The sequence below is a fragment of the Scyliorhinus torazame genome, chromosome 12 (assembly GCF_047496885.1).
Source record: "Scyliorhinus torazame isolate Kashiwa2021f chromosome 12, sScyTor2.1, whole genome shotgun sequence".
NCBI lineage: Eukaryota > Metazoa > Chordata > Chondrichthyes > Carcharhiniformes > Scyliorhinidae > Scyliorhinus > Scyliorhinus torazame.
In genome coordinates, this window is record NC_092718.1 from 140,325,846 (window position 1) to 140,349,274 (window position 23,429).

General features: G+C 48.5%; 1 protein-coding gene across 6 annotated transcripts in view; it reads right to left on the minus strand.

Moving 5' to 3' along the window:
* The window catches only part of rcc1l (RCC1 like), a 225,259-nt gene that overhangs the window by 97,138 nt on the left and 104,692 nt on the right, over positions 1-23,429 (minus strand). For all 6 annotated transcript variants that reach the window (XR_011933644.1, XR_011933641.1, XR_011933643.1 and 3 more), the window contains one exon: positions 20,407-20,580. Coding sequence is in view for 2 of the 6 variants with exons in the window: in XM_072469102.1 (XP_072325203.1) it covers positions 20,407-20,580 (174 nt within the window). In the remaining 4 variants the exon portion in view is untranslated. The remainder of the gene's footprint in view (positions 1-20,406; positions 20,581-23,429) is intronic.

Below are 23,429 nucleotides of genomic sequence, written 5' to 3' on the forward strand. Positions count from 1 at the left end.
GGAGATGTTCACAGACTCGCTGGCCAAGGGCACACTGCCACCCACGCTAGCACAGGCCTCAATCTCGCTGATACCCAAGAAAGATAAAGACCCAACGGAATGTGGGTCATACAGACCCATCTCACTGCAGAACGCAGATGCCAAAATATTGGCCAAAATCCTAGCCAAAAGGCGAGAAGACTGACGGGCTTTGTCAAAGGTAGACAGCTTACCTCGAACATCAGGCGCCTGTTGAACGGGATAATGACCCCCTCCGGGGAGGGAGTACCAGACGTGATCATCTTCCTAGACGCAGAAAAGGCCTTCGACAGAGTCGAATGGAAATACCTCAGAGGTACTGGAGCGGTTCGGACTTGGAACAGGGTTCACTTCCTGGGTAAAACTCCTATACAACGCTCCCATGGCGAGCATACGGACCAACAACACCAACTCCCAATACTTCCAGCTGCACAGGGGCACCAGACAAGGATGCCCACTGTCCCCGCTGCCGTTCGCTCTAGCGATCGAACTACTAGCAATCGCGCTCAGAGCATCAAAAAGCTGGAGGGGGATCCGAAGGGGCAGCAGAGAGCACAGAGTCTCACTCCATGCAGATGACCCGCTCCTCTACATTTTGGATCCACAGAGCAGCATGGATGGAATCATCGCGCTCCTGAAAGAGTTTGGCGCCTTCTCGGGCTACAAACTCAACATGAGCAAAAGCGAGATCTTCCCGGTTCACCCACAAGTACTAACGGGACTGCCGTTTAAACAAGTCCGACACAAATTCCGCTACCTGGGGATCCAAATAGCCCATGACTGGAAAGAGATCCACAATGGAACCTCACCAGTCTGACAGAGGAAGTGAAAAAGGACCTACAAAGATGGAACACACACCCACTCTCCCTCGCGGGGAGAATGCAGACAATCAAAATGAACGTGCTGCCTAGGTACCTCTTCCTACCTAGATCTATCCCGATCTACATCCCCAAGGCCTTTTCCAAAGCACTAGACAAACTAATAATGGCGTTCGTATGGGGGTTGTGGGGGAGAATGCTAGGATCCTAAAGAAAGTCCTACAAAAAACAAAGTCCAGGGGGGGGCTAGCCCTCCCAAACCTACAATTCTACCACTGGGCAGCGACGGCCGAGCAAATAAGGGGATGGATCAAGGAATGGGTGCGCGCGGAAGACGCCTCCTGCATGGGGACCTCCGTCCAGGCCCTCGCCACGGCAGCACTCCCATTCCCACCCAAAAAACACTCCAGCAGCCCGGTGGTGATAGCCACCCTCCACTCCTGGAACAAACTACGGCAGCAATTTCGCCTAACCAAAATGTCGGACAAAGCTGCAACAACGATAGGTTGTGCAAAAAGTGCAGAGGATACTGGAAGTCTGCAGAGGGATTTGGATAGGTTAAGTGAATGGGCTAGGGTCAGGCAGATGGAATATGATGTTGACAAATGTGAGGTTATCCATTTCGGTAGGAATAACAGCAAAAGGGATTATTATTTAAATAAGATATTAAAACATGCTGCTGTGCAGAGAGATCTGGGTGTGCTAGTGCAGCAGTCGCAAAAAGTTGGTTTACAGGTGCAACACGTGATTAAGAAGGCAAATGGAATTTTGTCCTTCATTGCTAGAGAGATGGAGTTTAAGACTAGGGAGTTTATGCTGCAATTGTTATGCCTTGCAATTGCAAGGTGTTAGTGAGGCCACACCTGGAGTATTGTGTTCAGTTTTGGTCTCCCTACTTGAGAAAGGACATACTGGCACTGGAGGGTGTGCAGAGGAGATTCACTAGGTTAATCCTAGAGCTGAAGGGGTTGGATTACGAGGAGAGGTTGAGTAGACTGGGACTATACTCGTTGGAATTTAGAAGGAGGAGGGGGGATCTTATAGAAACATATAAAATTATGAAGGGAACAGCTAGGACAGATGCGGGCAGGTTGTTTCCACTGGCGGGTGAAAGCAGAACTAGGGGGCATATGTAGAAGCCAGGTATTTCTAATACAACTAGTATAGGTAAAAGATAGCTGTTTAAGCATAAATATTAAGCCCCAGTTTTAAATACCCATTTTAAAATGAGAATTTCAGCACCCATAACCTCAGGACATGACAAAACGTATAGCTTCAATAGATACACAAAACACCATGATACAGCATAATTCACTTTTACTGAGGTCCGTTGTTCTAGCAAATACATTTTCAAGACAGTCCTGACATTAAAACACAAGCCGTACCAGATATCAGATCAAGGACGAAGCAGGCACCACAGAAACATGAAGGCACCATTGTTCACAGATAACAGCTAAGTCAGCAGAAGACCAGTTTTTTGCTGGTAAAGATTAGCAGAATATCACATTCCATAACATGCAGACATGAAACAATTAAAAGCTAATGTTGCACATTGAAGATGGACGGCTTGCCGTCAAATCAAATGTGTTTGAGTCTAACCCAAACCAATTAGGATTATATTGGGGTGTGATTAGATGACTTAAGACAGATATGAAAGTGTATAACTGAAAAGTGTCCCCCCCCCGCCATTTTAGTCTGTCCTTAATTGTCTGTCTTTAAGTCTGTCTGTTTAGTAAGTCTGTTAGTCAGTCTGTCTTTGTAGTGATGTAGTGTTTTTTGACTTTGAGTTTGAGTTTAGCTGAAGATTAGCTCTCTCTCTTCATGTTTCATTTCCAGACTTTGACCTTTTAAAAGTTACTTTCGAGCTGTCTGCCTAAGCAAGAAGATAATGTCTGAATTCTCTGAAAGCTTCAAATTGGCTACAAATTGCCTTTTAAATGACTTTCAAATTGTAATCAATAGAAGACAAATAAAATAATTCCTTTTGACACCTGAGAGGTTTTAACTGCAAATTTCTGCTGAGTCCCAGTAATCGCAAAGTGCTACTGGCAACCGACACAGGGCTAAATCGCTGGCTTTGAAAGCAGACCAAGGCAGGCCAGCAGCACGGTTTAATTCCCATACCAGCCTCCCCAAACAGGCGCCAGAAATGTGGCGACGAGGGGCTTTTCACAGTAACTTCATTTGAAGCCTACTTGTGACAATAAGCGATTTTCATTCATTTTTCATAGTAGAAATAATATAAATTCCTTCAACTTTACACAGTCGAATAATACTAGGAATCCAACAACTTGGCGTAGTCCAAAAATATTACAGATCTTTCAACTTGTCGTAGTGCGCCAGGACTTTGATTCATCAACTAAGCTTCCCCCAACTTGGCGTAGTTTGGCAGGTTGAGATCCTTCAATTAAAGATTCCAACAGCACAGCCTCAAAATAAGGGGAAGTAGATTTAGGACTGAGTTTAGGAGGAACTTCTTCACCCAAAGGGTTTTGAATCTATGGAATTCCTTGCCCAGTGAAGCAGTAGAGGCTCCTTCATTAAATGTTTTTAAGATAAAGATAGATAGTTTTTTGAAGAATAAAGGGATTAAGGGTTATGGTGTTCGGGCTGGAAAGTGGAGCTGAGTCCACAAAAGATCAGCCATGATCTCATTGAATGGCGGAGCAGGCTCGATGGGCCAGGTGGCCTACTCCTGCTCCTAGTTCTTATGTTCACACCCACCTTCAAAAGGTGGGGACAGGATGGAGGGACACTGACAGTCAGGGAGCTATAAACGGATGGCAGGATCGCAACACTGGACGAACTGACAGAGAAATTACAGCTTGCCAGGGGAAACGAGCTACGCTATCCACAACTCAAAAACTTCCTACGAAAGGAGACCAGGACGTACCCACAACTGCCACGACAGACATTACTGGAAGAGTTACTGGACGTAAGCATACTTGATAAAGGAAACTGTCGTGACATGTATGACCGACTGGTAGAAAGGGTCGACACCGTACTGGACGCAACAATAAAGAAATGGGAGGAGGACCATGGGGATTGAAATTCGGTGGGGACTCTGGAGCGAAGCACTGCATAGGGTCAACACTACCTCCACGTGTGCAAGGCTCAGCCTGACGCAGCTAAAAGTGGTACATAGAGCCCACTTAACGAGAACCCGTATGAGTAGGTTCTTCCCGGAGGCGGAGGATAGGTTTGAACGGTGCCAAGGAGGCCCGGCCAACCACGCCCACATGTTCTGGTCTTGCCCCAGGCTTGCGGGGTACTGGACAGTCTTCTTCAAGGCAATTCCAAAGTGGTGGGGATGAGGGTGGAGCCATGCCCGAAAGTGTCCGTCTTCGGGGTTTCAGACCAGCCAGATCTATTCCTGGGGAGGAGGGTGGACGCCCTTGCCTTTGCCTCCCTGATCGCCCGGCGTAGAATCCTGTTTGGCTGGCGGTCAGCAGCACCACCAGATTGGCTGTCCGACCTCTTGGAATCTCTCCAAATGGAGAATATCAAATTCACCATCCGAGGGTCAGACGACGGCTTCCACAGAACGTGGGAGCCATTCAGCCAATTGTTCCGGGACCTGTTTGTGGCCAACAAACAAGCAAAAGAATAGCCAGGTAGCCAAGAATCAGGGGAGAGTAGCCAAAGTACGAGAGGGAGAGATAGACTGGGAGAGGGGGGGGGGGGGGGGGTGGGAAAGAGAGGGAAGGGACGAGGAACAAGAGAGGAGAACCAGGGAGGTGGGGGGGGAGGCAGGAAAATGATAGTCGGAAGGAGGGCACGGAATACAATAACAACCTTGGCATCAACAGTCGCTTGAAAGACTCCCACATGTCCGATGTTGATTTACTATCCAACAGCCGCACCCAATCCAAATTCTTCAATTCCTGTCTAATGTTACCATAATATGCCTTTCCCCAGTTTAGCACCTTAACGCGAGGGCTACCCTCATCACTGTACAAAAGTACCCTAAAACCTACGGCATTGTGGTCACTACTCCCAAAATGTACCCCGACTGAAACCTCAACCATTCCCCAATACCAGATCCAGTACTGCCCCTTCCCTAGTTGGGACTATCGACATATTGCATCAAGGAGGCTTCCTGGATACACCTTACAAACTCTGCCCCATCCAAACCCCTAGCACTAAGTGAATCCCAGTTTTTGCACTGGAGTGCTGACTTTGAGCTGCATCAGAGTGCTAAGGTGAGAGTTCGGTGACTGAGGGAGTTTGGTGAGGAGGGAGCAAGGTGCTCCTTTCATTTCCTCAAAGAGCGTGAGGGAAGCCGGGAGTTTACAAAGAGTGTAGAGTCACAGGGCGGAGTTCCAGCTGGTTCACATGGCAGAATCTCAGCTACATTCTGCACGGTAACAGTTGTTTTTTTTTTTTTCATTTTATTAGGGCGCAGCAAGCTATATTTGTATCATTCATCATTGTATAATTGAAAACAACGCGGGAGCTGAGTGAGCCGGGACATTGAAAACAGCGCGAGAGGTGAGTGAGCCGGGACATTGAAAACAGCGCGAGAGGTGAGTGAGCCGGGAAATTGAAAACAGCGCGGGAGCTGAGTGAGCCGGGAAATTGAAAACAGCGCGGGAGGTGAGTGAGCCGGGACAGTGAAAACAGCGCGAGAGATGGGTGAGCCGGGACATTGAAAACAGCACGTGAGATTTAAAAAGCGCAGGAGCTGCGAGTCAGAGCGGAGATTTTAAAAGATCGCGGCCTAGTTTCGGGAGCCGTTCGGAGGAGAAGGAGGAGCAGTCTCTGTCAGGGAGAGAACCTGAGAACATCTAAGACACTCAGAAGGTAAGAAGGTAAGTAAGTGCTTTTTACTCATTTTTACTTTCATACCTTTTTCAAATGGTGTGTGTCGGGGGGAAACTGAAGTGACATCACAGAAAAGCTGTGACCTGAGTGGCTGGTTGGGAATCTACACTAAATTAAAAAAATTAAGCATTGGTAACTAATTAAACATAATTACTTAATTATAATTTAGAGGGTTATCTAAGCCAGAGATCGGAGAGTACTATATTTAGCTTTCGCATTTATATTAGAAATCTAGTGCCAGGAAACAGATAGTTGTTTTTTTTAAAATATATTTTATTCAAAATTCTTTTGGCCAAACAAAACAGTACAAATTTTTTTCCCTTTTACAACAATAAAACAATATAAATAATAGTGACCGTTTCTAACAAATAAATAAATAATATATAAACTAAATGGCAACTGCCATAACAAAATATTAACTCTCCCAAATAATAAAGTCAAACAAGCCAATATACATATCCAAGTAAAAATATCCATACAAAAACACCCCCCCGAGGACCCACCCGGGCCCTCCCCCCCACAACGCCCCCCCCTCCCCCCTGAGTTGCTGCTGCTACTTTCCCAGTTCCTTTATCGTTCTGCGAGATAGTCAATGAACGGTTGCCACCGCCTGGTGAACCCTTGAGCCAAACCTCTTAGTGCAAACTTTATCCATTCCAGTTTTATAAATCCTGCCATGTCGTTCATCCAGGCCTCCACGCCCGGGGGTTTAGCTTCCTTCCACATTAACAATATCCTTCGCCGGGCTACTAGGGACGCAAAGGCCAAAACATCAGCCTCTCTCGCCTCCTGCACTCCCGGCTCTTCTGCAACCCCGAATATAGCCAACCCCCAGCTTGGCTCGACCCGGACCCCCACCACCTTCAAAAGCACATTTGCCACCCCCACCCAGAATCCATGAAGTGCCGAGCATGACCAAATCATGTGGGTGTGGTTCGCTGGGGTTCTCGCGCATCTCCCGCACCTATCCTCTACCCCGAAAAATTTACTGAGCCTTGCTCCGGTCATGTGCGCCCTGTGCAAGACCTTGAATTGTATCAGGCTAAGCCTGGCACACGAGGACGAAGAGTTTACCCTGCGTAGGGCATCTGCCCACAGCCCCTCTTCGATCTCTTCCCCCAGCACATCTTCCCATTTTCCCTTCGGCTCATCTACCATGATCTCCCCCTCGTCTCTCATTTCCCTGTATATATCTGGCACCCTACCATCCCCCATCCATGTCCCCGAAATCACTCTATCCTGAATCTCCTGCGTCGGGAGCTGCGGAAATTCCCTCACCTGTTGCCTCACAAAAGCCCTCAATTGCATATACCGAAATGCATTCCCCTGGGGCAACCCGTATTTTTCCGTCAGCGCTCCCAGACTCGCAAACGTCCCGTCTAGGGACAGATCCCTCAGTTGTACAATCCCTGCTCTCTGCCATGTTCTAAATCCCCCATCTATTCTCCCCGGGACAAACCTATGATTATTCCTTATCGGGGACCGCACCGAGGCACCCGTCATTCCCTTATGCCGTCTCCACTGCCCCCAAATTTTCAACGTTGCCACCACCACTGGACTTGTGGTGTATTTCTTCGGGGAGAACGCTAACGGCGCCGTCGCCAATGCTTGTAGGCTGGTTCCTTTACAGGACGCCATTTCCAGTCTCTTCAACGCCGCTCCCTCCCCTTCTCCCATCCACTTACACACCATTGAGATATTGGCGGCCCAATAATAATCACTTAAGCTCGGCAGTGCCAGTCCCCCCCTATCCCTGCTACGCTGCAAAAAAAACCTCCTCACTCTCGGGGTCTTCCCAGCCCACACAAAGCTCATAACACTCTTCTCAATTTTTTTGAAAAAAGCCCTCGTAACCATCACCGGGAGGCACTGGAACACAAAAAGAAATCTCGGGAGGACTACCATTTTGACCGCCTGCACCCTGCCCACCAGTGACAGGGACACCATGTCCCATCTCTTAAAATCCTTCTCCATCTGATCCACCAATCGTGTTAAATTAAGCCTATGTAGGGTTCCCCAGTTCCTGGCTATCTGGATCCCTAAGTACCGGAAATCTCTTGTTACCCTCCTCAACGGTAAATCATCTATTCCCCTGCTCTGCTCACCCGGATGTACCACAAACAACTCACTCTTCCCCATATTCAATTTGTACCCCGAAAATTCCCCAAACTCCCTGAGTGTCCACATTATCTCAGGCATCCCCTCCACTGGGTCCGCAACATACAGCAATAGATCATCTGCATACAATGATACCCAGTGTTCTTCTCCTCCCCTGAGTACTCCCCTCCACTTCCTCGAGTCCCTCAGTGCTATGGCCAGCGGCTCAATTGCCAATGCAAACAGTAACGGAAACAGGGGACACCCCTGTCTTGTCCCTCTATAAAGACGGAAGTAGTCGGACCTCTGCCTGTTCGTGATCACACTTGCCACCGGGGCCCTATATAGCAGCTGTACCCATCCAATAAACCCCTCTCCAAAACCAAATCTCTTCAACACTTCCCAGAGGTAGTCCCACTCCACTCTGTCAAATGCTTTGTCAGCGTCCATCGCCACCAATATCTCCGCCTCCCCCTCCGGCGGGGGCATCATCATCACCCCTAGCAGCCTCCGTATATTTGTGTTCAGCTGTCTCCCCTTAACGAACCCAGTTTGATCCTCGTGGACCACCCCCGGGACACAATCCTCTATCCTTGTCGCCATTTGGAAGCAAATGGACGTATTAGTGAGAGGCAGCACGGTTTTGTGAAGGGGAGGTCGTGTCTCACTAACTTGATAGAGTTTTTCGAGGAGGTCACTAAGATGATTGATGCAGGTAGGGCAGTAGATGTTGTCTATATGGACTTCAGTAAGGCCTTTGACAAGGTCCCTCATGGTAGACTAGTACAAAAGGTGAAGTCACACGGGATCAGGGGTGAACTGGCAAGGTGGATACAGAACTGGCTAGGCCATAGAAGGCAGAGGGTAGCAATGGAGGGATGCTTTTCTAATTGGAGGGCTGTGACCAGTGGTGTTCCACAGGGATCAGTGTTGGGACCTTTGCTGTTTGTAGTATATATAAATGATTTGGAGGAAAATGTAACTGGTTTGATTAGTAAGTTTGCAGACGACACAAAGGTTGGTGGAATTGCGGATAGCGATGAGGACTGTCAGAGGATACAGCAGGATTTAGATTGTCTGGAGACTTGGGCGGAGAGATGGCAGATGGAGTTTAATCCGGACAAATGTGAGGTAATGCATTTTGGAAGGGCTAATGCAGGTAGGGAATATACAGTGAATGGTAGAACCCTCAAGAGTATTGAAAGTCAAAGAGATCTAGGAGTACAGGTCCACAGGTCATTGAAAGGGGCAACACAGGTGGAGAAGGTAGTCAAGAAGGCATACGGCATGCTTGCCTTCATTGGCCGGGGCATTGAGTATAAGAATTGGCAAGTCATGTTGCAGCTGTATAGAACCTTTGTTAGGCCACACTTGGAGTATAGTGTTCAATTTTGGTCGCCACACTACCAGAAGGATGTGGAGGCTTTAGAGAGGGTGCAGAAGAGATTTACCAGAATGTTGCCTGGTATGGAGGGCATAAGCTATGAGGAGCGATTGAATAAACTCGGTTTGTTCTCACTGGAACGAAGGAGGTTGAGGGGCGACCTGATAGAGGTATACAAAATTATGAGGGGCATAGACAGAGTGGATAGTCAGAGGCTTTTCCCCAGGGTAGAGGGGTCAATTACTAGGGGGCATAGGTTTAAGTGAGAGGGGCAAGGTTTAGAGTAGATGTACGAGGCAAGTTTTTTACGCAGAGGGTAGTGGGTGCCTGGAACTCACTACCGGAGGAGGTAGTGGAAGCAGGGACGATAGGGACATTTAAGGGGCATCTTGACAAATATATGAATAGGATGGGAATAGAAGGATACGGACCCAGGAGGTGTAGAAGATTGTAGTTTAGTCGGGCAGTATGGTCGGCACGGGCTTGGAGGGCCGAAGGGCCTGTTCCTGTGCTGTACATTTCTTTGTTCTTTGTTGTTCTTATCACCTTGGCCAGGAGCTTAGCATCCACGTTCAGGAGGGAAATAGGCCTGTAAGACCCGCACTGCAGCGGGTCTTTTTCCTTCTTTAAGAGTAACGATATTGTCGCCTCCGACATAGTCGGGGGCAACTTCCCCCTTTCCCTGGCCTCATTAAAGGTTCTCGTCAAAAGCGGGGCCAGTAGGTCCATGTATTTCCCATAAAATTCCACCGGGAACCCATCCGGTCCCGGGGCCTTCCCCGCCTGCATGCCCCCAATCCCCTTTACCGCCTCCTCCAACTCAATCCGTGCTCCCAGTCCCGCCCTCTCCTGCTCCTCCACCTTCGGGAATTCCAGCCGATGTAGGAAATGCATCAATCCCTCCTTCCCTTCCGGGATACTGAGCCTTATACAGCCTCTCGTAGAATGCCTTAAACACCCCGTTCACCCTCTCCGCTCCCCGTTCCGTCTCACCTTCCTCATCCCTCACCCCACCTATCTCCCTCGCCTCTCCCCTCTTCCTCAGTTGTTGGGCCAGTAACCCAACTGGCCCGCCTTCTCTCCATACTCATACTGTACTCCCTGTGCCCTCCTCCACTGTGCTTCTGCCCTGCCAGTGGTCAGCAGGTCAAATTCCATATGTAGCCTTTGTCTTTCCCTGTACAGTCCCTCCTCCGGAGCCTCTGCATATTGCCTGTCTACCCTCAGAAGTTCTCTCAACAGTCGCTCCCTTTCTTTGCTCTCTTGCTTCCCTTTATGGGCCCTTATGGATATCAGTTCCCCTCTGACCACCGCCTTCAGCGCCTCCCAGACCACTCCCACCTGGACCTCTCCGTTATCATTAAGCTCCAGGTACCTTTTGATACACCCCCTCACCCTTAGACATACCCCCTCATCCGCCAACAACCCCATATCCAATCTCCAGAGTGGGTGCTGCTCCTTTTCCTCTCCTACCTCCAGATCTACCCAATGTGGAGCGTGGTCCGAAATGGCTATGGCCATGTACTCCGTCCCTGTCACCTTCGGAATTAGTGCCCTTCCCAGGACAAAAAAAGTCTATCCGTGAATACACCTTGTGAACATAGGAGAAAAATGAAAACTCCTTACTCCTAGGCCTAATAAATCTCCAGGGGTCTACTCCTCCCATTTGCTCCATGAAGTCCTTAAGCACCTTGGCTGCTGCCGGCCTCCTCCTGGTCTTAGACCTACACCGGTCCAGCCCTGGATCAAGCACCGTATTGAAGTCTCCCCCCATTACCAGCTTTCCCGCCACTAGGTCCGGGATACGCCCCAGCATACGCTTCATGAAGTTTACATCATCCCAGTTCGGGGCGTATACGTTCACCAGAACCCTTGCAATCTGCCACTCACCATCACGTATCTACCCCCACTGTCCGCCACTATGGTCTTTGCCTCAAACAGTACCCGTTTCCCCACTAAAATAGCCACCCCCCCTATTCTTCGCATCTAAGCCCGAATGGAACACCTGCCCCACCCATCCTTTACGTAGTCTAACCTGATCTGCCAGTTTCAGGTGCGTCTCCTGCAACATGACCACATCTGCCTTTAAGTTCTTTAGGTGTGCGAGTACCCGTGCCCTTTTAATCGGCCCATTCAGCCCTCTCATGTTCCACGTGATCAACCGGGTTGGGGGGCTCTTTACCCCCCCCCCCCGCCATGTCGACTAGCCATCCCCTTTTCTAACCCAGCTCCTCACCCGGTTCCCACGTACCCGTATATCCCACCGACGGTGCCCTCCCGCCTCGACCACCCCATCCCATAACAGCTCCCCCTTCTCCTTAGCAGCAGCAACCCAGTTAACTCCCCCCCCCCTCCCCGTCCGCTAGATCCCTTTCTAACGTAGATGCACCCCCCATGTTGCTCCCAGAAGTCAGCAAACTCTGGCTGACCTCAGCTTCCCCGTTTGTCCTCGGCCCCTCATTGTGCGAGGCCCCCTCCTTCCTGCGTCCCCGTTCCCGCCACAATTACCATAGCGCGGGAGCAAAGCCCGCGTTTCCCACTCTGCCCCGCCCCTGATGGCGCAGTTCCCTTCTCCTTCCATTTTCCTTCCCGCCGGCGCCCACAGTTCCCTATACTCCCCCCCCCCCCCCCACGAGGGGAAGAGAAAAGTTACAAAATTGAACAATTGAAAAAATTCCCCCCCCTTCCCCTTCCTCGTCCCACATAATTACCCCACCACTTTATTACAGAAGCTTTTTCTCTCGCCAGACTATTCCAGCTTCTCGTCCACAATGAATGTCCACACCTCTTCTGCCGTCTCAAAGTAGTGGTGCTTCCCTTGGTATGTGACCCACTGTCTCGCCGGCTGCAACATTCCAAATTTCACCTTCTTTTTGTGGAGCACCGCCTTGGCCACCTCCGCACTCCAATCCTGGTACACGCGGATCACCGCGTTCTCCCACCTGCAGTTCCGAGTTTTCTTCGCCCATCTTAGAACCATCTCTCTGTCATTGTAGCGGTGAAACCTCACCACTATGGCTCGAGGTATTTCTCCTGCCTTTGGTCTTCGCGCCAGAACCCGATAAGCTCCCTCCACCTCCAAAGGGCCCGTCGGGGCCTCCGATCCCATTAGCGAGTGAAGCATCGTGCTCACATATGCCCCGACGTCCGCCCCCTCTGTGCCTTCGGGAAGACCCAAGACTCTTAAATTCTTCCTCCTCGAATTATTTTCCAGGGCTGCCAACCTCTCCACACACCTTTTGTGCTGTGCCTCGTGCGTCTCTGTCCTTCCCACCAGGCCCTGTATTTCATCCTCATTCTCCGCAGCCTTTGCCTTCACGGCCCGAAGCTCCAACTCCTGGGTCCTCTGCGCCTCCTTTAGCCCTTCAATCGCCTGTAGCATCGGGGCCAACACCTCCTTCTTCAGCTCTTCCACACAGCGCCACAGGAACTCTTGTTGCTCCGGGCCCCATACCAAACAGTCACCTTCCAACGCCATCTTGCTTCGAGCTTCCCTTCCTTGCCGCTGCTCCAGTGGATCCACTGCAATCCGGCCGCTATCCTCTCCTTTATCCATATTTATCCGGGGGGATTCCCTCCTATTTCACCGCACAATGATTTTGGCTGTTAAAAATTGCCGTTAGGGCTCCTAATAACAGCCCAAAAGTCCGTTTCAACGGGAGGTGCCAAAACGTGCGACTTAGCTGGTCATCGCCGCACCCGGAAGCCAGGAAACAGATAGTTAACAGTAACTTTGAAAACTTTTTTTAAAAAATTAAAATCTTTTTTTAAAAAAACTTTTAATTTTAATTAATTGACGCAATGTCAGTTAGAGGGGTGCAGTGCTCTGACTGTGAGATGTGGCAGGTCCGTGAGGCATCCATTGTCCCGGATGGCTTCATCTGCAGAAAGTGCACCCAACTGGAGCTCCTCACAGACCGCATGGTTCGGTTGGAGCAGCAATTGGATGCACTTAGGAGCATGCAGGTGGCGGAAAGCGTCATAGATCGCAGTTATATAAATGTGGTTACACCCAAGGTGCAGGCAGAGAAATGGGTGACCACCATAAAGGACAGGCAGTCAGTGCAGGAATCCGCTGTGGTTGTCCCCCTCTCGAACAGGTATACCCCTTTGGATACTGTCGGGGGGGATAGCCTATCAGTGGAAAACGGCAGCAGCCTGAGCAGTGGCACCACGGCGGGCTCTGATGTTCAGAAGGGAGGGTCTAAGCGCAGAAGAGCAATAGTAATAGCGGACTATATAGTCAGGGGCACAGATAGGCGCTTCTGTGGACGTCAAAGAGACTCCAGAATGGTATGTTGCCTCCCTGGTGCAAGGGTCTAGGATGTCTCCGAACGGGTAGAGGGCATCCTGAAGGGGGAGGGCAAACAGGCAGAGGTCGTTGTACATATTGGTACTAACGACATAGGCAGGAAGGGGCATGAGGTCCTGCAGCAGGAGTTCAGGGAGTTAGGCAGAAAGTTAAAAGACAGGACCTCTAGGGTTGTAATCTCGGGATTACTCCCTGTGCCACATGCCAGTGAGGCGAGAAATAGGAAGATAGAGCAGCTAAACACGTGGCTAACCAGCTGGTGTAGGAGGGTGGGTTTCCGTTATCTGGACCACTGGGAGCTCTTCCAGGGCAAGTGTGACCTATATAAGAAGTATGGGTTGCATCTAAACCGGAGAGGCATAAATATCCTGGCCGCGAGGTTTGCTAGTGTCACACGGGAGGGTTTAAACTAGTATGGCAGGGGGGTGGGCACGGGAGCAATAGGTCAGAAGGTGAGAGCATTGAGGGAGAACTAGGGAATAGGACAGTGGGGCTCTGAGGCAGAGCAGACAGGGAGAAGTTGCTGAACACAGCGGGTCTGGTGGCCTGAAGTGCATATGTTTCAATGCAAGAAGTATTACGGGTAAGGCAGATGAACTTAGAGCTTGGATTAGTACTTGGAACTATGATGTTGTTGCCATTACAGAGACCTGGTTGAGGGAAGGGCAGGATTGGCAGCTAAACGTTCCAGGATTTAGATGTTTCAGGCGGGATAGAGGGGGATGTAAAAGGGGAGGTGGAGTTGCGCTACTGGTTAGGGAGAATATCACAGCTGTACTGCGGGAGGACACCTCAGAGGGCAGTGAGGCTATATGGGTAGAGATCAGGAATAAGAAGGGTGCAGTCACAATGTTAGGGGTTTACTACAGGCCTCCCAACAGCCAGCGGGAGATAGAGGAGCAGATAGGTAGACAGATTTTGGAAAAGAGTAAAAACAACAGGGTTGTGGTGATGGGAGACTTCAACTTCCCCAATATTGACTGGGACTCACTTAGTGCCAGGGGCTTAGGCGGGGCGGAGTTTGTAAGGAGCATCCAGGAGGGCTTCTTAAAACAATATGTAGACAGTCCAACGAGGGAAGGGGCGGTACTGGACCTGGTATTGGGGAATGAGCCCGGCCAGGTGGTAGATGTTTCAGTAGGGGAGCATTTCGGTAACAGTGACCACAATTCAGTAAGTTTTAAAGTACTGGTGGACAAGGATAAGAGTGGTCCTAGGATGAATGTGCTAAATTGGGGGAAGGCTAATTATAACAATATTAGGCGGGAACTGAAGAACATAGATTGGGGGCGGATGTTTGAGGGCAAATCAACATCTGACATGTGGGAGGCTTTCAAGTGTCAGTTAAAAGGAATTCAGAACCGGCATGTTCCTGTGAGGAAGAAGGATAAATACGGCAATTTTCGGGAACCTTGGATAACGAGAGATATTGTAGGCCTCATCAAAAAGAAAAAGGAGGCATTTGTCAGGGCTAAAAGGCTGGGGACAGACGAAGCCTGTGTGGAATATAAGGAAAGTAGGAAGGAACTTAAGCAAGGAGTCAGGAGGGCTAGAAGGGGTCACGAAAAGTAATTGACAAATAGGGTTAAGGAAAATCCCAAGGCTTTTTACACGTACATAAAAAGCAAGAGGGTAGCCAGGGAAAGGGTTGGCCCACTGAAGGATAGGCAAGGGAATCTATGTGTGGAGCCAGAGGAAATGGGCGAGGTACTAAATGAATACTTTGCATCAGTATTTACCAAAGAGAAGAAATTGGTAGATGTTGAGTCTGGAGAAGGGTGTGTAGATAGCCTGGGTCACATTGAGATCCAAAAAGACGAGGTGTTGGGTTCTTAAAAAATATTACGGTAGATAAGTCCCCAGGGCCTGATGGGATCTACCCCAGAATACTGAAGGAGGCTGGAGAGGAAATTGCTGAGGCCTTGACAGAAATCTTTGGATCCTCACTGTCTTCAGGGGATGTCCCGGAGGACTGGAGAATAGCCAATGTTGTTCCTCTGTTTAAGAAGGGTAGCAAGGATAATCCAGGGAACTACAGGCCGGTGAGCCTTACTTCAGTGGTAGGGAATTACTGGAGAGAATTCTTCGAGACAGGATCTACTCCCATTTGGAAGCAAATGGACGTATTAGTGAGAGGCAGCATGGTTTTGTGAAGGGGAGGTCGTGTCTCACTAACTTGATAGAGTTTTTCGAGAAGGTCACTAAGATGATTGATGCAGGTAGGGCAGTGGGTGTTGTCTATATGGACTTCAGTAAGGCCTTTGACAAGGTCCCTCATGGTAGACTAGTACAAAAGATGAAGTCACACGGGATCAGGGGTGAGCTGGCAAGGTGGATACAGAACTGGCTAGGTCATAGAAGGCAGAGAGTAGCAATGGAAGGATGCTTTTCTAATTGGAGGGCTGTGACCAGTGGTGTTCCGCAGGGATCAGTGCTGGGACCTTTGCTGTTTGTAGTATATATAAATGATTTGGAGGAAAATGTAACTGGTCTGATTAGTAAGTTTTCAGACGACACAAAGGTTGGTGGAATTGCGGATAGCGATGAGGACTGTCAGAGGATACAGCAGGATTTAGATTATTTGGAGACTTGGGCGGAGAGATGGCAGATGGAGTTTAATCCGGACAAATGTGAAGTAATGCATTTTGGAAGGTCTAATGCAGGTAGGGAATATACAGTGAATGGTAGAGCCCTCAAGAGTATTGAAAGTCAAAGAGATCTAGGAGTAAAGGTCCACAGGTCACTGAAAGGGGCAACACAGGTGGAGAAGGTAGTCAAGAAGGCATACGGCATGCTTGCCTTCATTGGCCGGGGCATTGAGTATAAGAATTGGCAAGTCATGTTGCAGCTGTATAGAACCTTAGTTAGGCCACACTTGGAGTATAGTGTTCAATTCTGGTCGCCACACTACCAGAAGGATGTGGAGGCTTTAGAGAGGGCGCAGAAGAGATTTACCAGAATGTTGCCTGGTATGGAGGGCATTAGCTATGAGGAGAGGTTGAATAAACTTGGTTTGTTCTCACTGGAACGAAGGAGGTTAAGGGCGACCTGATAGAGGTCTACAAAATTATGAGGGGCATAGACAGAGTTGATAGTCAGAGGCTTTCCCCCGGGGGAGAGGGGTCAATTACTAGGGGGCATAGGTTTAAGGTGAGAGGGGCAAGGTTTAGAGTAGATGTACGAGGCAAGTTTTTTACACAGAGGGTAGTGGGTGCCTGGGACTCGCTACCGGAGGTGGTGGTGGAAGCAGGGACGATAGTGACATTTATTGGGCATCTTGACAAATACATGAATAGGATGGGAATAGAGGAATACGGGCCCAGGAAGTGTAGAAGATTGTAGTTTAGTCGGACAGCATGGTCGGCACGGGCTTGGAGGGCCGAAGGGCCTGTTCCTGTGCTGTACATTTCTTTGTTCTTTGTTCAGCAGAATCACCAATTTTACAGGGTTCACTTGAGAGAGTAGCAGCAGTATATATTTTCTGAAGGGTCTAACGGGTGTTTATCTTTAAAAAAAATGTTTTTTTCCCCTTTTTAATCTCTTTGGGAATTCAGATCAGAGGGGATGGAAGCTAGGGCAGTTTCATGCTCCTCCTGTAGGATGTGGGTGGTAAGCGACACTTGCGTCCCCACTGACTACACCTGCGGAAAGTGCACCCAACTCCAGCTCCTCGGAGACCACTTTAGGGAACTGGAGCAACTTCGGATCATCCGGAAAGCAGAGGGGGTGATGGAGAGGAGTTACAAGGAGGTAGCCACACCCAAGGTTTCGGACAAGAGCAGCTGGGTTACAGTCAGGGGAAGGAAAAGGAACGGGCGGACAGTGCAGGAATCCCCCGTGGCCGTTCCCCTTCAAAACAAGTATACCACTTTGGATGCTGTTTTGGGGTTGGGGGGGGGGGGGGGGGTGACTTACCAGGAGAAAGCCATAGCGGCCAGGTCTCTGGCACTGAGCCTGGCTCTGTGGCTCAGAAGGGAGGCGGGGGGGGGGGATAGAAAAGCGATAGTGGTGGGAGACTCAATGGTTAGGGGAACGGATAGGAGATTCTGTGGTTGCGAACGAGACTCCCGGAAGGTATGATGCCTCCCAGGTGCCAGGGTCAGGGATGTCTCGGCTCAAGTCTGCAGGATTCTTAAGGAGGAGGGGGAGCAACCAGAAGTCGTGGTGCACATAGGCACCAACGGCATAGCTAAGAAAAGGGATGAGGATCTAAAAGGCGATTTTAGGGAGTTAGTTTGGAATCTAAAGAGCAGGACGAGCAGAGTAGTGATCTCAGGATTGCTACCGGTACTACATGCAAGTGAGGCAAGGAACAGAGAGTGAGTGCAGCTGAACACATGGCTACAGGGTTGGCGCAGGAGGGAAGGCTTCAGATATGTAGATCATTGAGGTACCTTCTGAGGAAGGTGCGAGCTGTTTATGAAGGACAGGTTGCACAAAAACTGGAGGGGCACCAATATCCTGGGCAGGAGGTTTGCGAGAGCTCTTCGGGAGGGTTTAAACTAGTTTGGCAGGGGGATGGGAACCAGAGCTACGGATCAGAGGAGAGGGTAGCTGTTGAACAGGCAGAAATAGTATGCAGCGAGTCTGTGAGGAAGGATAGACAGTTGATAGTTTGACAGTTTTTTCCCGAGAGCTTAGGAGGCTTAGGGGTGATTTTATAGAGGTATATAAAATAATGAGGGGCATAGATAAGGTAGATAGTCAACATCTTTTCCCAGAGATGCAGGAATCTAGAACTCAAGGGCATAAGTTTAAGGTGAGAGGGAGGAGACACAGAAGAAACCAGGGGAGAAATGTCTTCACATAGAGAGTGGTGAGATCTGGAATGAACGGCCAGAGGTAGTGGTAGAGGCGGGTGCAATTTTTTTCCTTTAAAAACCAGTTAGACAGTTACATGGGCAAGGTGGTATATAGGGATATGGACCAAATGCGGGCAAGTGGGACTCGCATCGTGATTGAAACTGGGCGGCATGGATCAGCTGGGCCAAAGGGCCTGTTTCCATGCTGTAGACATCTATGACTCTATGATAGAGCATAATTGCACTCAGTGGGATGGGTTAAGTGTGTATGTTTCAATGCAAGAAATGTCAGGAATAAGAGGGATGAACTTTAAGAGCATGGATCCGTACTTGGAACTACGATGTTGTGGCCATTACATGGATTTCACCTGAGGAAGGAGCAATGCTCCGAAAGCTACTGACTCGAAACAAACCTGTTGGACTTTAACCTAGCGTTGTAAGACTTCTTACCATGGATTTCACAGGGCAGGAATGGTTGTTTGATGTTCCAGAGTTTAGATGTTTTGAGAAGAATCGGGAGGGAGATAAAAGAGGAGGGTGAGTGGCACTGTTAATTAGGGACTGCACCACTGGAGGGAAGAAGGACGAGAGGTGACTTGATAGAGGTGCACAAGGTGATGAGAGGCATGGATAGAATGGATAGCCAGAGACATTTCCACAAGGCGGAAATGGCTGTCACGAGGGGACATAATTTTAAGGTGATTGGAGGAAGGTATAGGAGAGATGACAGGGGTAGGTTCTTCACACAGAGAGTGGTGGGTGCGTGGAATGCACAGCCAGCAGAGGTGGTGGAGTCAGAGTCATTAGGGACATTTAAGCGACTATTGGACAGGCACATGGACAGCAGTAAATTGTAGAAGTAGGTTAGGTTGATCTTAGATTAGGATAAATGGTCGGTACAACATCGTGGGTCGAAGGACCTGTACTGTGCAGTATTGTTCTACGTTCTAATATAGGATAAATTAAAATCCCCTACCACAACATCCCTGTTACTTTTGCACCTATCCAAAATCTCTCTACCTATCTGCTCCTCTATCTCTCGCTGACAGTTGGGGGGCCTGTAATAAACACCCAACCTTGTGATTGCCCCCTTCCTGTTCCTGAGCTCTACACAGATTGCCTCATTACATGAGTCCTCCAAGGTATCCTCCTTGGATAGAGGTATATAATATTCTCCTTAGCCTGCAATGCTACTCTCCCAAGTTGACCAGTTAATGGCTGCAGGGTAGGAACTCAGAGGAGTGAATTGGACAGGAATAGCTTGCAAGATTATCCTCATTGGGCACATTGGGCAGGGGAAGGTTGGCAAGAGTTGGGGCATTTGGGGCACTGTTGATAAGGCAGTACTGAGTTCCTCAATGGTCCTTCAAAGGATGCTAAGATAAATTGTAGCATTATCTAAGAGGGAGTCAACCCTGCGGCAGCAGAAGAGCACTGAAGAATTGGGGTGGAAATTTGGAGGGACAGAATAAGAACATAAGAACCGGAGTCGGCCATCTGGCCCTTCGAGCCCGCTCTGCCGTTCAGGGCTGATCTTTTGTGGACTCAGTTCCACTTTCCGGCCCGAACACTATATCCCTTTATTCCCCCAAAAACTCTCTCTCTTTATCTTGAAAACATTTAATGAAGGAGCCTGGGCAGGGAATTCCATAGATTCACAACCCTTTGGGTGAAGAAGTTCCTCCTAAGCTCAGTCCTAAATTTACTTCCCCTTGACAGGAGAGAAATTAGAGAATGATAACTAGTTATTGTGGAATCTGTCTCGACACAACAGCATAACAGAAGTGTGTCATCTAGCTTGAGAGACCAATGGGGACCAAGAGTCGTTGATCACCCCAAAGGGTGGAGTCCTCTCCTGGGAAGAATACACCTGGAAGCCGTATAGTAAGCACGCAAGGACCGGAGCAGCTGGGGGCTGCTACTCCAAGACAGCCTCGGGCTGCAAACCTCTACACATCTTTTCTCTTTATCAATAAATAGGTTTTGCTCCTAATAAGAATGTCTTGCCGAAGTCTGAAGTGCCATTACATAACAATAACATGACACAGGGATCTAGGAGCAGTAAAGAGATGATACAAAAAACAAAAACAAACCTTCTGAAACTAATGGTGTACCTTCAGCAGCTTCTAAAGTTTTTCCTAAGACACTTACTAGTGATGGCAGCAAAATTGTTGAGGCCACAACGAATACGGTTAACCCGAACCTGGGGTGTGAACTCAGACCAGCCGAACAGCGTTGGTGGGATCATATCTGGCACTCTGGATTCAGAAAGATTACAGCCTTTTCCTAGAATTCCATAACCCCAGACGAACACATTGCCTTCCCCTGAAATTAACAAAATAATACAAGTTAATTCTTGTCAAATTCTTTATTAAGACAGGATAGAATCTTCCATGAACACTTTCAGATACTGAATAACATTGGGAAAATGACAGGTTCACAAAGAAACTCATAACTCTGTTGGGTGGATGGTTTCCTGAGATTAAGGGCCAGTGGCTCAGGGTACAACATTCTCACCTCATCCAGGAGGCTGCAGGTTGAAGCTCCACTTCAGGTACTTCAGCACATAATCTAGGCTGACATTCCAAAGCTATACTTGAAGAAGTATTGCACCAGAGGTACAGTCTTTCAGATGAGACCTTAAGGTCTGCTTTAAAATGGATCCAAAGGATTCTGAGGTGGTATCCACAAAGCTTCATGGAAACTGTGTGTATTATTCCTTATGTCAGAATAAAGCTCGTAGTCTTGCAGTTGAAGAAGATGCTTTATTTGTAAGTTTGTTCTCTCTCCAGAGCTCATACTAGACGTTACATGAAGATTATATACTGTGCTGAGCTGTCTGTGTCTGCTCACGAGCTGCAGTCCTTGTGAAGAGTGCTCCTTGACTTCCTGTTTTGTCTATTATATACATCTCTGGTGCTCCCTCTAGTGGTTACTTAGTTGTGGTGCATTTACATTAACCCCTTGTGCATACAGTGATGCAGATCACTACATCCCCCTTTTTACTTTTTACATATTTTCTGTACGTTGTTAAAGAAAATTTACAAAACATGTAGATAAATAATGATATGCACAAGTTGTGATGATATTGATGATTATACAAAGCCAATTAATATTTATGAGTCCAATCTTAATAAAAGAAATTATGAGTCCATGCTGTCTGAATTTGTTCGGTTGAGGGTTTTTTTCTGTTGTTGAAGTGGTGATGTTGATGTTGTAATTCCTTTGTGAATGTTGTCAGTGTTCTTGTGTTTAACGAACCAACAAGTCCTCACGAAGTGTTCGAATGGTTGAACCACTGATGTTGACTGATGTGGACTTTTTTCTGTGCTTGTGGTATCGATTTAGTGTGTCATCTGCCTTGAAAGCTGGTGTTCTTGTTTCTTCTGGAGCAAATGTGAATTTGTGAGATTCGTTGTCATGCCAGGGATGGTGCAGGGGGGAGGGTTTCAGATTTCTGGATAATTGGGGCTCATTCTGGAGTCGGTGGGACCTCTACAAACGGGCTGGTCTGCTCCTGGACAGAGGGGTACCAATATTCTGGGGGGGGAAATGTGCTAATGCTCTTCGGGAGGGTTTAAACTAGTTCAGCAGGGGCTTGGGAACCTGAATTGTAGCTCCAGTATACAGGAGGTTGAGAGTAGTGAGGTCATGAGTAGGGTTTCAAAGTTGCAGGAGAGTACCGGCAGGCAGGAAGGTGGTTTAAAGTGTGTCTTCTTCAATGCCAGGAGCATCCGGAATAAAGTGGGTGAACTTGCGGCATGGGTTGGTACCGGGGACTTCGATGTTGTTCCCATTTCGGAGACATGGATAGAGCAGGGACAGGAATGGTTGCTGCAGGTGCCGGGATTTAGATATTTCAGTAAGCTCAGGGAAGGCGGTAAAAGAGGGGGAGGGGTGGCATTGTTAGTCAAGGACAGTATTACGGTGGCAGAAAGGACATTTGATGAGGACTCGTCTACTGAGGTAGTATGGGCTGAGGTTAGAAACAGGAAAGGAGAGGTCATCCTGTTGGGGGTTTTCTATAGGTCTCCGAAAAGTTCCAGAGATGTAGAGGAGAGGATTGCAAAGACGATTCTGGATAGGAGCGAAAGCAACAGGGTAGTTGTTATGGGGGACTTTAACTTTCCAAATATTGACTGGAAACGCGATAGTTCGAGTACATTAGATGGGTCCGTTTTTGTCCAATGTGTGCAGGAGGGTTTCCTGACACAGTATGTAGATAGCCCAACGAGAGGCGAGGCCATATTGGATTTGGTACTGGGTAATGAACCAGGGCAGGTGTTAGATTTGGAGGTAGGTGAGCACTTTGGTGATAGTGACCACAATTCGATTACATGTACTTTTGTGATGGAAAGGGATAGGTGTATACCGCAGGACAAGAGTTATATCTGGGGGAAAGGCAATTATGATGCGATGAGGCAAGACTTAGGATACATCGGATGGAGAGGAAAACTGCAGGGGGTGGGCACAATGGAAATGTGGAGCTTGTTCAAGGAACAGCTACTGCGTGTCCTTGATAAGTACGTACCTGTCAGGCAGGGAGGAAGTGGTCGAGTGAGGGAACCGTGGTTTACTAAAGCATTCAAAACACTTGTCAAGAGGAAGAAGGAGACTTATGTAAAGATGAGACATGAAGGTTCAGTTAGGGCGCTCAAGAGTTACAAGTTAGCTAGGAAGGACCTAAAGAGAGAGCTAAGAAGAGCCAGGAGGGGACATGAGGAGTCTTTGGCAGGTAGGATCAAGGATAACCCTAAAGCTTTCTATAGATATGTCAGGAATAAAAGAATGACGAGGGTAAGAGTAGGACCAGTCAAGGACAGTAGTTGTGCTTGGAGTCCGAGGAGATAGGAGAGGCGCTAAATGAATATTTTTCGTCAGTATTCACACAGGAAACAGACAATGTTGTCGAGGAGAATACTGAGATTCAGGCTACTAGACTAGCAGGGCTTGAGGTTCATAAGGAGGTGTTAGCAATTCTGGAAAGTGTGAAAATAGATAAGTCACCTGGGCCAGATGGGATTTATCCTAGGATTCTCTGGGATGCTAGGGAGGAGATTGCTGAGCTTTTGGCCTTGATCTTTAAGTCATCTTTGTCTACAGGAATAGTGCCAGAAGACTGGAGGATAGCAAATGTTGTCCCCTTGTTCAAGAAGGGGAGTAGAGATAGCCCC